Genomic DNA, 15,089 nt, shown 5'->3' on the forward strand with positions numbered 1-15,089 from the left:
ACACACCCTTTCATCTATGCCTTTTCTATGGTTGCTCATTCATACTTCCACCTATTTGAAGTCAGTAATAATCTATTTCAATTTTTATACCCCTCTATTGGTTTCTGCACTTCTTTACAAATGCAACTTTATACTTATTTGTGACCGTCTCTGGGAAAAGGTGACTAAAGTAGTAAATCCAAAATGTTAAGAATAGTCAGTTTTTCATGTCATTGGTTCATAAACAGTCTGCAAAAAACACGCAAAAAAATATAACTCTCTTGAACAAAAACGTCTAGCTAAATATTGCAAAACCATAATACTCACTGTGCAGCTATCACGTAGAGTTTCAAATTTATGCTGAATTTCATCTCGATGGGCCTAAAAGTGGAAAATTTAAAAATATATCAGAAATAGAAGCATGGATGACATTTTATACAAATAATTCAAATCAACTTGCTCAAAGCCTACAGCATCATTGGTAGATATTCCAACACAACAATGCTAAGGCAAAATACTACTTTAAATAAAGGTTTTCAGAAAAGTTTTTAAAAAATAGAGCTAGATTTACGAATATAAGACAAACCGTACTAGATTAGAACAATGGTCTCTCAAAGTCCAGCAACACAGTGGCAATTGTTTCAAATTTATTTAAAGATGCAAAAGAGTTTACATTATGACATACGGATGAATGGTCAATCAGAACATACAGGGGCACAAAGGTACATTGCTACATATTACAGTACCATTAAAAGTTGTTCTAGCTCTAAAAGACTGATCTGACATGATTTAATATTAAGATGAGTATAGAGAGGGTTCATTCAAAAGCAAAGATTCTTCTAGACTTTAAAAAAAACTAATTTTGCTCGGATGGGGATTTACATTAAGCAGTGTTCTCCCCAGCGCTTTTCAGCCGGGCACTCCGCCCAGCAAATTTACATTACCGCCCGGCTGTTATCTGCCGAATCCTGCTGCTACCACTGCTTAACGCGCAGCCTGAAGAGACGCCGAAAGACTCCCGCCGGACTTTAAACAAAACAAAACCCAGCAAGCGACTTGAACCCGGCTTCCCTCCGAAACCGTAAGTTACGTCGGGGGGGGGGGTAGGGAAGAGAAGCCGGCACGGACCATTAGAGCCCCGGATTATGCGGGAGATAGGCCAGCCACGGAGGGAAGCTTACTTGCTCTTGCTTACTTCGAGCCTTTCTCGCTGCCAGGTCCTGCCTACTTTCTGTTTCCGCAAAAGCAGGACCCGGCAACCAGAAAGGCCCGAAGTAAGCAAGAGCAGCAAGTTGTAAGCTTCCCTCTGTCACTAACCTTTGGAAGATAGGTCAGCGACGAAGGGAAACTTGCAACTTGCCTTTGTCTGTAGCGAATCTGCTGGGTGTGTGAGACGGGGGGGGGTGAATGGGAGGAGAAATGCTGCTGTACCCAATTAGAGGGGGAGGAGGGAGAGAAATGCTGGTACTTCTGCTGTACCCAATTGGGGGGGTTAAGAGAAATGCTGATGATGCTGCTGCTGTACCCAATAGGGGGAGGGGGAAGAGTCATGCTGCTGCACCCGATTAGGGGGGAGGGTGAAGAGAAATGCTGCTTCTGCTGTACCAAATTGGGGGGGAGGAAAGAGAAATGCTGATGATACTGCTGTACCCAATGGGGAGAGGGGAATAGAAATGCTGCTGTACCCAATTGGGAAGAGAGAGGGAAGGAGGGAGAAGGAAGATCAGGAAAAGGAGGAAAGAGATGCAAAGACCATGGGAGGGAGGGAAAGGAGATACCATAACATGGAGTGGAAGGGAGAGATGTCAGGGCATATTGGGGGGGGGAAGCAAGACCGGATTAAAGGATAGGCCCAGTAGGCACAGGCCTAGGGCCTGAAATGGTCAGGGGGGGCCTGCCAGTGCTGGCAGCAGCTTCATCATCATCCCGGGTGCCCCCCCAAACTCGATCCGACCCTCCTATCTCTCCCTCCTTCCCTCATCAGTGACATACCAGAGGGAATCACGGCAGGAGAAAGCCCTGAAGCAGCCTGCTTAGAGTAGAGCAGTGCTGTTTAAAGTCTCATGATGGGAGGGAGGGAGAGATAGGAGGGTCGTGGGGGGGAAGAGTAGCAGTGCCCCGGGTGCTCGGCCTGGCATCATGAACTTCTTCGGCTAGCAACAGCATTTACAATTCACTGCTGTTGCCAGCTTCAGGCCTTCCTCTCTGCCGGGTCCTGCCTACTTCTGTTTCTATGAAGGCAGGACCCGACAGAGAAGGCGGCCCGAAGCTGGCAACAGCAGCGAATTGTGAATGCTGCTGCCTGAAGAAGTTCATGACGCCAGGCCTTGGGTAACAGAAGGAGTAAAGGGAGCAGAGGGGGAGAGACTTGCTGCACCCAACTGGAGGGAGAAAGAAGATGAGGGAGGGAATGAAACGAGATGCCAGGAATTGGAGGGAAGGAGGAAAGTATGCCACACCAAGGGAAAAGGAAGGGGGAAAGGAAGGAGAAGATGTCAGAGCATGGAGGGGGAGGGAGAGATGGAAGAAAAGGAAAGAATTGAGATGCCAGAGAATCAGGGAAGGAAAGATACCAGACTATGGGGTGTGAAGGAAAGAAAGGAGAAGAGAGAGTTGCCAGAGCATAAGGGACAGGGTGTTGACAGAGAGAGAAAAATGGAGAGGTGGCAGAGCTGAAATCAATCATGTACAAAGGAAAAGAGAAGGGGCATAGGATAGACAGTTTATTGAAGGAGCATAAAAAGAGGGAAGATGCCATATGGAATGGGGAGAGGGCGGACAGTGGATGGAAGGGGCTGATGCTGCATGGAAGACAGAGGGGACAGATGCTGGCTAGAAAGAAGAGTGAAGACAAGATGATTAAAGCAGAAACGACAAAAGGTAGGAAAAAATTTTTTTGTTGCTTTACGTAGACTCAAGTAGTATTGTATCTATTGATTAAAGTTTATAAATAGGAAATGGAAATAAGGCAGTTTTTTGGGACTACACCCCTTTCCTCAGGTCAGGACAGGATACCATACAGCAGGGGTGCCCAAATGGTCGAGCGCAATCGACCAGTAGATCGCAAAGGCAATGTGAGTCGATCGTGTTGCCTTGGCAATTTTTTTCTTCCTGCCTCCCTGAGCCAGGTCAGGCGCGTACAAGTGCCAGACTCACAAGACTTCACCTTCGACGTCAATTCTGACGTCAGAGAGGAAGTTCTGGGCCAGCCAATCGCTGCCTGGCTGGCCTGGAACTTCCTCTCCGACGTAAGAATTGACATCAGAGGTGAAGTCTTGTGAGTCCGGCGCTTGTACATTCCTGGTCTGTTGGTGGAAGCAGGGAGAAATCGGCATGGTGGCTTAGGGGGTAGGGAAAGAATCGGGGAAGTGGAGAAATTGGCGCGATGGCTTGAGGGGGCAGGGGGAGAGAGAAAGAAAGAGAGACAAAAAGAAAAGGGGAGGGGCAGAAAGAAAAAATATTGGATTTATAGCCAGAAGAAGGAAGTGCAAACAGAGACTCATGAAATCACCAGACAAAAAGGTAGGAAAAATGATTTTATTTTCAGTTTAGTGATCAAAATGTGTCTGTTTTAAGAATTTATATCTGCTGTCTATATTTTGCACTATGGCCCCCTTTTATTAAACCGTAATAGCGGTTTTTAGCGCAGGGAGCCTATGAGCATCGAGAGCAGCGCAGGGCATTCAATGCATCTCCCTGCTCTAAAAACCAGTATTGCGATTTAGTAAAAAGGGAGGGGGTATATTTGTCTATTTTTGTATAGTTGTTCCTGAGGTGACATTGCATAGAATCGTCTGCCTTGACCTCTTTGAAAACCCGCGGAATATAAATGATAATTAACATTTTCTCTGCGTACAGTGCGCTTTGTGTTTTTTTAAAAATTTTATTGCTGGTAGATCATTTTGACATGGTCATTTTAAAAGTAGCTTGCAAGCCCAAAAAGTGTGGGCACCCCTGCTGTAGAGCCATTTCTTGTATGACAGGATGAGCTATATTTATCTTTTTTTTAGTTGTTTAAATTCATGCAGAAATAAATGGCTAGATTGAACCTAATGACTTCATTAATGCATTTCCCTTTTTTAAACCTCTATACCATTTGAAAGAGGGCAAATACTTCTTAAATTTAGTAAAAATATTCTGCCACAAGTGTCAAACCTTAAAAAAGGAAGTCATATTGAGCATTGGAAAATAATAATAATAGTATACATTTAGGGCTCCTTTTACTAAGTTACAATAGTGGTTTTAGTGTACGCTTAGCGCGCGGAGGAATTGCCATGCGCGCTAGATGCTAATGACAGCATTGAGTTGGCCACGTAGCGCAGGGGTTTGCGCGCGCTAAAAATGCTAGTGCACCTTAGTAAAAGAGGGGATTAATTTTCCCTACTACCAAATTTCCCCATCCTGCCCCACCCAGCTACTTTTTCATGCCACCCGGCTGAAAAAAATTTCTGGGGAGAACATTGATTAAGGAATTAGTCCCTGGATGGGAACATCTGGAAGAAGTAGAAATTTGTTGGGCAAAACTGAAAGGAGCGATTGTAAGGGCAACAAACCTTTTTGTGAGGCAAATAAGTAAAAGTAAGAAGAAAAGAAGGCCGCTTTGGTTCTCAAAATTAGTAGCTGAGAAGGTAAGGAATAAGAGGTTAGCTTTCAGAAACTTCAAAAGATTGCAGAATGAGGAAGAGTTAAGAGAGGCTGGTCGTGTAGTCAGGAAAGCAAAGATGAAAATGGAAGAAAAAAATAGCTGACATGGTAAAACTGGGAGACAAAACATTTTTTAGATATATTAGTGATAGGAAGAAGTGCAAAAGTGGCATTGTGAAACTCAAAGGTGAAGGGGAGAAATATGTAGAAGCTGATAAAGAAAAGGCCAAATTGCTTAACAAATATTTCTGTTTTGTGTTCATGGCTGAAGTGCCGGGAGCGGGACCGCAGAAGACAAACATGAATAGGGATGGAGGAGTAATAGACCCTGATCGATTTTCAGAGGGTTGTGTTCATGAAGAGCTAACAAAAATAAAGGTAGACAAAGCGATGGGGCCACCTGGTGTACATCCTAGGGTGCTGAAAGAACTTAGGGAAGTTCTTGTAGCTTGTGACACACTTATCCCTTACTCTAACCAGCAGAGGGACTAAGTGTGTTGAGTTCTGGCCTGTCAGCGTGGCCTCCTCAGATTGGAGGAAGGCTTTTCAGGGTAGAACAGACCTAGGCACCTGCCTAGTCTGCCAGGCCACACTGCGAGTAACTTATAAAGAGAAGACCACACAGGTAAGTCTTGTTACAAAAGAATGTTCTTGAGCTTTATTGAACCCGGGGGTCTGAATACCATCAGCCACCCGTATGTCATGGCAAAAATTATAAAATACAAAATAACTTGCAGTTGTCAGAATGGCTTGCTATAAATGCCACATACAGTTCAATACCCTGGACTTTCCAGTTTAACTACAGTCCTCTTCACCAGGGAAAAAGGCAAATGAAAAATATCAGGAAACTAAAACTTTCCAACTTGGCACACCTTGTGACTACAGCCAGAGTAATTACAGTTTCAAAACTTAGTACTGACTTTCTTAAACGTTTCAGCTTACCTAGCTGAGACACGGACAGGTTTGCAGAGCAGGCTTCACAGCTCGTTATAATCAGCTAGGCTTCCTGGCCGACGGAACACAATAAGGCATTATATAAGCTGTGAACTTTACTTGGGTTTTTCCCACGGAGCTTTCACACCCATACAGATAAGGTTCCTTGAATAAACAAAGCTCTCCGGGCAGTCATACCGAGCAACGGAGAGATTTTCCTGCTCTTCTCCTAATCTCTGTCAGCTGGGCTTGGGTTACGGGAGACAGCACAAGCACAGCCTTGCTTCCTTCCCCTTAGTAACTAACCTCCATGTCAGTGGGAAATGGCTAGCTTCCAGCAATGGCTCAGCGATGTCCATAGCCTCTGTCTGCTCAGCAGCCTCTGGGGTGGAGTTGAGGTAGTCCTCTGTCATCTCCACGTCCTCACTGCTGCGGGCTGGAGGAGAGAGACTTCTCCCCTCATCTGCCTCCAAGCTCTGCTGTCTCTCCTGCCGCTGCCTGAGCTCGTTAGCCCTAGCTCCATCCCGGCTTTCCCTGCTCCCCTTACTGAGATTCCATACTCTGTTTTTATGTTGGTTAAAGCCCCACCCCTCTCTCCTCAGAGCAGCTGTGTTAGGCAGGAAATCCCTAGGGAAATAACTCAGGTTTCTCCTAGGCTGGTAATGAGCATACCTCCCAGCCCTAGGACTCCACTTCTCCATAAGAGTCCTCTCAGGCTTTCTAGGGTACCTGTCCTGAGATGGCGCCCTCTGCTGGATGTATCTATGTTCCTGCTTCTCCTGCTCTACCTCACTGTCTGAGGGGTAGTCAGCCAAAACCAAACTTTTACTTTTAACCTGGTCAGCCCTTCTGACCAGGGACCTAGTTTTGCTTTTATCCCATACAGGGACACAGCTGCCCACAGGTTTGTCACAAGCTCCACTGACTGACCTTTTCAACGAGTCTCTAGAGTTGGGAGTGGTACCTGAGGACTGGAGAAGGGCAGTTATGGTCCCTCTACACAAAGGTGGAAGTAAGGAGGGAATTATAGCCAGTAAGTCTGACTTCTGTAGTAAGCAAATTTATGGAAACACTTTTAAAACAGAGAATGGTCAAGTTTCTGGAATCCTGTGGATTACAGGACTGGAGGCAACATGGATTCACTAGAGGTAGGTCTTGTCAGACAAATCTGATCAATTTCTTTGACTGGGTGATCAGAGAATTAGATAGAGGATGTGCGCTAGATGTGGTGTTTTTAGATTTTAGCAAAGTCTTTGACAGTGTTCCACACAGACGTCTAATAAATAAACTGAGTGCCCTCAAGATGGGTCCCAAAGTGTCAGGCTGAGTCAAGAAGTGGTTGAGTGGAAGGCGACAGAGGATAGTGATCAATGGAGATTGCTCTGAGGAAAGGGATGTTACCAATGGTGTGCCTTAAGGTTCTGTTCTTGGGCCTGTTCTTTTTAACATTTTTATAAACGATATTGCTGAAGGGTTGTCGGGTAAGATTTGCCTCATTGCGGATACCAAAATCTACAATAGAGTAGACACCCAGGATGGTGTAAATAACATGAAGAAAGACCTGGTGAAGCTTGAAGAATGGTCTGAAATTTGGCAGCTAAAATTTAATGCTAAGAAATGTAAGGTCATGTATTTGGGCTGTAAAAACCCAAGGGAACAGTACAGTTTAGGGGGTGAAGAACTTATGTGTATGACGGAAGAGCGGGATTTGAGTGTGATTGTATGTGATGATATTAAGGTGGCCAAACAGGATGAAAAGGTGACGGCAAAAGCTAGAAGGATGCTAGGGTACATAGGGAGAGGTATGACCAGTAGGAAAAAGGTGGTACTGATGCCCTTATATAAGACTTTGGTGAGACCTCATTTAGAATATTGAGTACAATTCTGGAGACCGCACCTTCAAAAAAATATAAAACGGATGGAGCCAGTCCAGAGGAAGGCTACTAAAATGGTATGTGGTCTTCGTCATATGGTTTATGGGGACAGACTTAAAGATCTCAATCTGTATACTTTGGAGGAAAGGTGGGAGAGGGGAGATATGATAGAGTCGTTTAAATACCTACATAATATAAATGTGCATGAGTCTAATCTCTTTCATTTGAAAGGAAACTCTGCAATGAGAGGGCATAGGATGAAGTTAAGAGGTGATAGGCTCCAGAGTAATCTAAGGAAATACTTTTTTACAGAAAGGGTGGTAGATGCATGGAAAAGTCTCCCAGAAGAGGTGGTGGAAACGGATTGTGTCTGAATTCAAAAGGGCCTGGTATAGGCACGTTGTTATCTCTCGGACAGAGAAAGAGATAATAGTTACTGTGGATGGGCAGACTAGATGGGCCATTTGGCCTTTATCTGCCATCATGTTTCTATGATCTCTCCCAGCTTGACTAAGATACCTGGATACAAAGTGATATCTCTTTACAGGAATCAATGATAGTATGCAAACATCAAACGATCAAAAAAGCATTCTGTGACCCTAACATATTAGGGATTAGTAAAAGAGCAGAGGAATGGCTCTAACTGTTGACCAAGATAGCTTCCTTGTTGAAACGGAACAGCCCTTTTACACTGCTCATCAGCAAGATCCAGTAAGTGTGTTTAGGGCCTTTATATCCTACTAGTCTTTAAGCCCATTACATTAACAGGTGCTAGAGATGTCTGTCTGTCTGGGTTTTTTCTTTGTCTCTCTCTCCTTGGACGCTGTCTGTCTGTCATTCGTTTTGTCTGTGTCTCTCCCTGGCCCCCTGCCTACCTGATTTCTCTGTTGCGCATGCCTGCCTATATCTCCGTGGCCCCCTTCTGTGTCCCCCCCCTTCCCAGAGCAAAGCATGATTGTTTTGTGCCCCCCAACACACCCCTCCCCCCCCAGCAGCCCCATTTCCCTCTCCCCTTGTTGTGCCATGCCTGCATGCTCCGTGGCCCCCTTCTGTTCCCCCCCCCCCGATGATTGCTGTCCACCCCAGCACACCCCACCCCCTAAAGCAGCCCCCTTTCCCTCTCCCCTGGTCCCCTGTTCTACCATGCCTGCGTGCTCCGTGGCCCCCCTTCCCCCCAAAGCAGCCCTCTTTCCCTCTCCTCTAGTCCCCTGTTCTACCATGCCTGCGTGCTCCATGGCCCCCTTCCCCCCAAAGCAGCCCCCTATCCCTCTCTCCTAGTCCCCTGTTCTATCATGCCTGCGTTCTCCGTGGCCCCCTTCCCCCCAAAGCAGCCTCCTTTACCTCTCCCCTGGTCCCCTGTTCTACCATGCCTGCGTGCTCCATGGCCCCCTTCACCCCAAAGAAACCCCCTTTCCCTCTCCCCCTGGTCCCCTGTTGTGCAAGGCCTGCCTACTCCGTGGCCCCCTTCCATTTCCACCCCCCTCCCATTCTTACCCTCCCTCCATGCCTCCAACTGGAGCTGGTCCTCTCGGCACAGATCGTCGTGCAGCAGGCCCAGCGTCCTGCACTGGTACTGCTCGCTGTCGGGAAGGTGGGGAGCGGCCTGCAAGGTTCTCTACAGCGGCTGGCGAACCTCAGCAGGCCGCTTTGAAGAGGAGCGGCAGCGGGAGGGAGGAGTCGCTGACACACGTGCCTCCAGCTAGCGCAGGCGCCGTGAGGACTGCCACAGAAGCACACCTCACGCCACCAGGACTCATGGACTTTCAACAGCGCATGCGCGCTCTAGGGTTTTATTATTATAGATAATAGAGATGAGGCCTGTTGATCCTCCTCTCCTCCCAGGGGTTTTGAAAGCATTTCCCTTTAAGAGAAAAGGATACACAGCAAGATCCCAAGTACAGTATATTCTTTTCTGATCCAGGGCCCAATGTTCTAAACCAGGGATCTCAAAGTCCTTCCTTGAGGGCCGCAATCCAGTTGGGTTTTCAGGATTTCCCCAATGAATATGCATTGAAAGCTGTGCATGCACATAGATCTCATGCATATTCATTGAGGAAATCCTGAAAACCTGACTGGATTGCAGCCCTCAAGGAGGGACTTTGAGACCCCTGTTCTAAACTTACTTTGCATTTAACAAACAACACTAAACAAGTTCTAACTGGTTTAGCCTTTAGCTTCCAATGGACATAATGAAGTATCTGCCTGAGCTCAAATCATCGGGCAGCATAGACTATATAGCCTGAACATCTAATAACTTCTGAACTGTAGCCCCTTTCTGTCCAACATTTGTCCCTTGAAAATAAATCTGCTGAGGGTAACCTTAGAGGCCGAATCTCCCACCCATTGCCTGATCCAGAGCATTCTGTGAGTTGAGATCCAATAAGCCAAAACTTTGTTCATGACTCTGATGATGTCGTAGAGAGTAACGGCTATATAATTCACTCCAGCTAGTAGGAGTTGGGGTAAAGGCTTGCCCTCTGCCAGCTCAAGACTCCACAACCTGATATGAAAGGAAAGAAAGGAAGCAGCTGTAGCTGCTTTGATTCCCAAGGTCATCACTTCGCACTGCCTTTTAAGAATCACATCCACTCTGCATTTCTATCCTTTAATACCATGCCTCCCTCACTTGGTAGGAACATGCACTTGATTACCTGCGCTATCAAGGAATCTAACTTGGGCTGAGCAAACAGTTGCTGACACTCCTGTGCCATCAAATACAGCCGAGCCATTGTCTTGGGTGCTTCAAGGGACTCTTCAGGAGCATCCCAAAGTTCTGTGACCAACACATTGATAGCAGGATTGTAGGGAAATGAAGAAGACTCTCACTCCGCTCCGCTCATTATAGAGTAGGGAGCAGAGGGCACCTGCTCCCTGCTCTCATTTATTCTTAAAGTCAAGCACGCTGGTGGCCTTGACCTCCAGTACAGGTGGTCAAGGCCACCAGCGTGCTTGACTTTAAGAATAAATGGGACATCCACGTGGGATCCTTGCAAGGGTCGAGATAAGGAACTAGGACATTAGCACCCAGACGTAATGGGGGGGTCAGTAGAGTGGGCAGACTTGATGGGCTATAGCCCTTTTCTGCCGTCAACTTTCTATGTTTCTGCTGGGAGTCCAAGTTTAACTCTAGTCAGAGAGTTAGCAATAAGATCTAACAGAGCCGGGTTCTGAACAGGCAGCAGATCATGGGGTCATCCTCTTGATTGAGGGTCACCACTGTATCTATCACACATGAACCTGCATGTGACCCCGCATCTCCCAACAAGGAGAGCTCGCTCTGTGACAGTAAGGGTATAGAAATAGACCTTTTCTCCTCCGAGTCTTGAGGACGTAGTGCTCAAATAATAGGGAACAGCAAACATTTCTTAGCCTGAAAAGTGTGCAGGAGCATCTGTTGGCAATTCCAGTCCTCAAGAGCCACAGGCAGGTCAGGTTTTCAAGATATCCACAATGAATATGTATGAGATGGATTTGCATGCACTGCCTTCTTGAGATGCAAATATATCTCATGCATATTTATTGTGGATTTCCTGAAAATCTGACCTGCCTGTGGCTCTCGAGGACCGGAATTGCCTACCCCTGGTATATGCAAACAATTAAAAAATGAATATTTATATATGTAAACAAGAATATGTTTCAAGGAGATGAACAGGAAAACTGTGAAGGAGCAATGAAGGTGAAAAAAAAGATAAAATATGTGAGTCTTTGCTGGATCATTAATGGAATTCAGATAACGAAAGCTGAAATATAACAGAAATCTACAGAGGCAGAGATACTTAAAACTTTGCCCGTCAAAAAGACTTTAAGTTGTCAAACACTGTAATTGGTTTAGATTGGGGGGAGGGGTATTCAGAGTGTGGCATTCAGCCTGTACACTGAGGACAGGCTGGCCAGAGATGTTCCAGGTAAATGCCATCATTAAGTATATCTAACACCATTGTGCTCATGAGTGTCACTGTGCAGTGCTGCATGTGTGCATTGTAAATATGTACTGGCCATCCTGCCACTGTGCTGTGACATTAGAGGACTGCAGCCGTGTGGCTTGGCAGGGCATCAGATAGGTTAGGTGGGAATGGTGATTTGTTGGCAAAATAAATCCTTACCTTACAAGTGTTTTCTGGATCTCCTTCCAGACCCTTCTTACTGCTGCTTGTAGAACTCTGTACCTACCTTCCATGAAGAGATACTCCTCATTTTGATGCACATGGAGTGTCAGAAGGTTGTTTTCCTTGTCAGAAGAAACTATGTTGTCTCCTGGCCTCCATCTTGCACACTGGGTGGAAGATTTCAGCATGTTGTCTACAATGACACCCAGATCTTTTTCTTGGGCATTAACACCCAAGGTGGACCTTGCATCTGGTAACTAAGATTTGGGTTATTCTTCCCAATGTGTATCATTTTGCATTTGTCCACATTAAATTTTATCTGCCATTTCACAAACTGCATTGCATTATAACAACTTTGAACAGTTTAGTGTCATCTGCAAATTTAATCACCTCACTCGTCATTCAAATTACAAGATCATTTATAAATAAGTTAAATAGCACCAGTCCCAGTACAGATCTCAGCGGTACTCCACTATTTATACTTCTCCATTGAGAAAAATGGCCACTTAACTCTATTCTCTATTTTCTATCCAATAACCAATTATTTTCTAACCAATAACCAATTCCTAATCCACAACTGAACATTGCCTCCTATCCCATGACTCTAATTTTCTGTGGAGCCTTTCATGAGGAACTTTGTCAAAAGTGTCCTGAATATCTAGATATACTACATCAACCAGATAGCACAGTTACTTACCATAACAGGTGTTATCCAGGGACAGCAAGCAGCTATTCTCAACATGTGGGAGACGTCATCCATCGAGCACGGATGCGGACAGCTTAGCAAGCAGACTTGCATGAAGAACTTTAGAAAGTTTGCGACTGCCGATGCAGGGCGCGCGTCTCCTCAGTTCAGATAGTTAGCAGAGAAGCCAACCAGGGGAGGTGGGTGGGTTGTGAGAATAGCTGCCTGCTGTCCCTGGATAACACCTGTTACGGTAAGTAACTGTGCTTTATCCCAGGACAAGCAGGCAGCCTATTCTCAACATGTGGGTGACCTCCAAGCTAACCAGAATGGGATGGAGGGACTGTTGGCAATTCAGGAGAATAAATTTTGTAACACTACCTGGCCGAAATGGCCATCCCGTCTGGAAAAAGCATCCAGACAATAATGAGAGGTGAAGGTATGAACTGAGGACCAAGTGGCAGCTTTACGGATTTCTTCAATAGGAGTAGATTTAAGGAAAGCTACTGATGCTGCCATGGCTCTGACTTTATGAGCTGTGACTCGATTCTGTAGATGCAGTCCAGCTTGGGTATAGCAGAAAGAGATACAAGCAGCTAATTAGTTGGAGATGGTATGCTTGGAAATTGCATGTCCCAACTTGTTTGGATCAAAGGAGACAAAAAGTTGAGGTGCAGATCTGTGTGGCTTAGTTCTTTGCAAGTAGAAAACCAAAGCACACTTACAGTCCAGAGTATGAAGAGCTGTTTCTCCAGGATGAGAATGAGGCTTTAGAAAAAAACACTGGAAGAACAATGGATTAATTGGGATGAAAATCTGAAACCACTTTAGGTAAGAATTTAGGATGAGTACAGAGGACTACCTTGTCATGCTGGAATACTGTGAAAGGTGGGTCTGCAACTAAAGCTTGTAGCTTGCTGACCCTGCGAGCAGTTGTGAGAGCAATGAGAAAAATCACTTTCCAAGTGAGATATTTAAGATGAGCCAAAGCCATTGGTTGGAAAGGAGGCTTCATCAATTGAGCAAGAACAACACTGCGATCCCAAACCACTGGAGGAGGTTTGAGAGATGGTTTGACATAGAAAAGACTTTAATAAATCTGGAAACCAGAGGATGAGCAGAAAGGGGTTTCCCTTTGATAGGCTGATGAAAAGCAGTAATTGCACTGAGATAGACTCGAATGGATATGGATTTGAGGCTTGATTGAGACAAATGGAACAGGTAATCCAAAACTGAAGACAAGGAGGTAGATTAAGGCTTCTTGTGATGAATGGTACACCAAGCAAAAAAATCTAGTCCATATCTGATTGTAGCATTGTCTAGTGGTAGGCTTCCTAGAAGCCTCTAAAATGTCCTGTACAGATTGAGAAAACTGTAGAGTGGCAGTTAGGTTGAGACGTATCAAGCTGTCAGGTTGGGATGAGGTAGAGTCCCCTGACTCTATGTAAGCACTCTGGGCCACCGAGGAGCTATCATAATCATGGTGGGATGTTCCTGTTTGAGTTTGACAAGTGTCTTGAGAATGAGAGGGAATGGAGGGAACGCATAGAGAAACCGATTCATCCATTCCAGGAGAAAAGCATCTGCCTCCAGTCAGTGAGGGGATTATATTCTGGAGCAGAACTGAGGCAGTTCGTTGTTGTGGGGAGACGCAAAGAGATCTATCTGAGGAGTTCCCCACTGAGAAAAAATGTGATGAAGAGGCGAGGAATTGAGTGTCCGTTCATGAGGTTGTAGAAGACGACTCAATTTGTCCGCCAGACAGTTTTTCTCTCCTTCAATGTAGACAGCTTTCAGGAAGGTGTTGTGAAGTATTGCCAAGTTCCAAATCTTCAGAGCTTCCTAGCAAACAGGGAGAGATCCTGTTCCTCCCTGCTTGTTGACATAGTACATGGCAACTTGGTTGTCTGTCCGAATGAGAGACTACCTGGTCGTGAAGAAGATGCTGAAAAGCTTTGAAAGCACTCAAGATCGCTCTGAGTTCCAACAGATTGATGTGACACTGACGATCGGTGCTGGACCAATGGCCTTGAGTACGGAGACCATTGAGAAGAATCTGTCGTGAGGACCTTCTGATGAGGGGGTGTTTGAAACAGTAAACCTCTGGAGAGATTGGAAGAGAACATCCACCAATGGAGAGACTATCTCAACGAAGGAGTCACTCTGATGTGTTGAGAGAGTGGGTCGAAAGCCTGAGCCCACTGAGATGCCAGGGTCCACTGAGGGATTCTGAAGTGAAGTCTGGCAAAAGGAGTCATGTGAAATGTAGAGGCCATGTGACCTAGGAGATCCATCATGTGTCTCGCTGATAGTATAGAGAGGGATGACACTTTGTGACAAAAGTGAATGAGAGCATCCTGACGCTGCTGTAGAGTTTGAGAGGGCTGTAGCTGGGACTTGAAAAAGTTGATTCCGAACCCCAAACTTTGAAGGACCGAAATAGTCCATTGAGTCCCTACAGTAGCCCCTTGAGATGTAGAATCTTTGATGAGCCAGTCGTCCAGGTACGGGAACACCTGTAGACCATGGTTCCACAGAGCTGCTGCTACTACAACTAGGCACTTGGTAAAAACTCTTGGAGATGATGCCAGGCTGAAGGGTAGCACTCTGTATTGGAAATGCAGATTTCCCACCCAAAATCTGAGGAACTGTCGAGAGGCTAGATGAGTGGGAATGTGAGTGTAAGCCTCTTTGAGATCTAGAGAAAATAAACCAATCATTCTGATCTAGAAGGGGATATAAGGATGCTAGAGACAACATGTGGAACTTTTCTTTGACTAAAAATTTGTTGAGTGCTATGAGATCCAAGATAGGGCGCTGATTGCCGGTCTTCTTCGGAACTAGGAAGTAATGGGAGTAGAAACCCCT

At 45.6% G+C, this 15,089-nt stretch overlaps 1 protein-coding gene across 1 annotated transcript in view; it reads right to left on the reverse strand.

Annotated features, from left to right (window-relative positions):
- The window catches only part of CIT (citron rho-interacting serine/threonine kinase), a 702,016-nt gene that overhangs the window by 422,563 nt on the left and 264,364 nt on the right, over window positions 1-15,089 (reverse strand). The window contains 1 exon segment of the mRNA XM_033956569.1: window positions 307-360. Within this exon segment, the coding sequence (XP_033812460.1) occupies window positions 307-360 (54 nt within the window).

Source organism: Geotrypetes seraphini, chromosome 8 (genome assembly GCF_902459505.1).
Source record: "Geotrypetes seraphini chromosome 8, aGeoSer1.1, whole genome shotgun sequence".
In the NCBI taxonomy this organism is placed as follows: domain Eukaryota; kingdom Metazoa; phylum Chordata; class Amphibia; order Gymnophiona; family Dermophiidae; genus Geotrypetes; species Geotrypetes seraphini.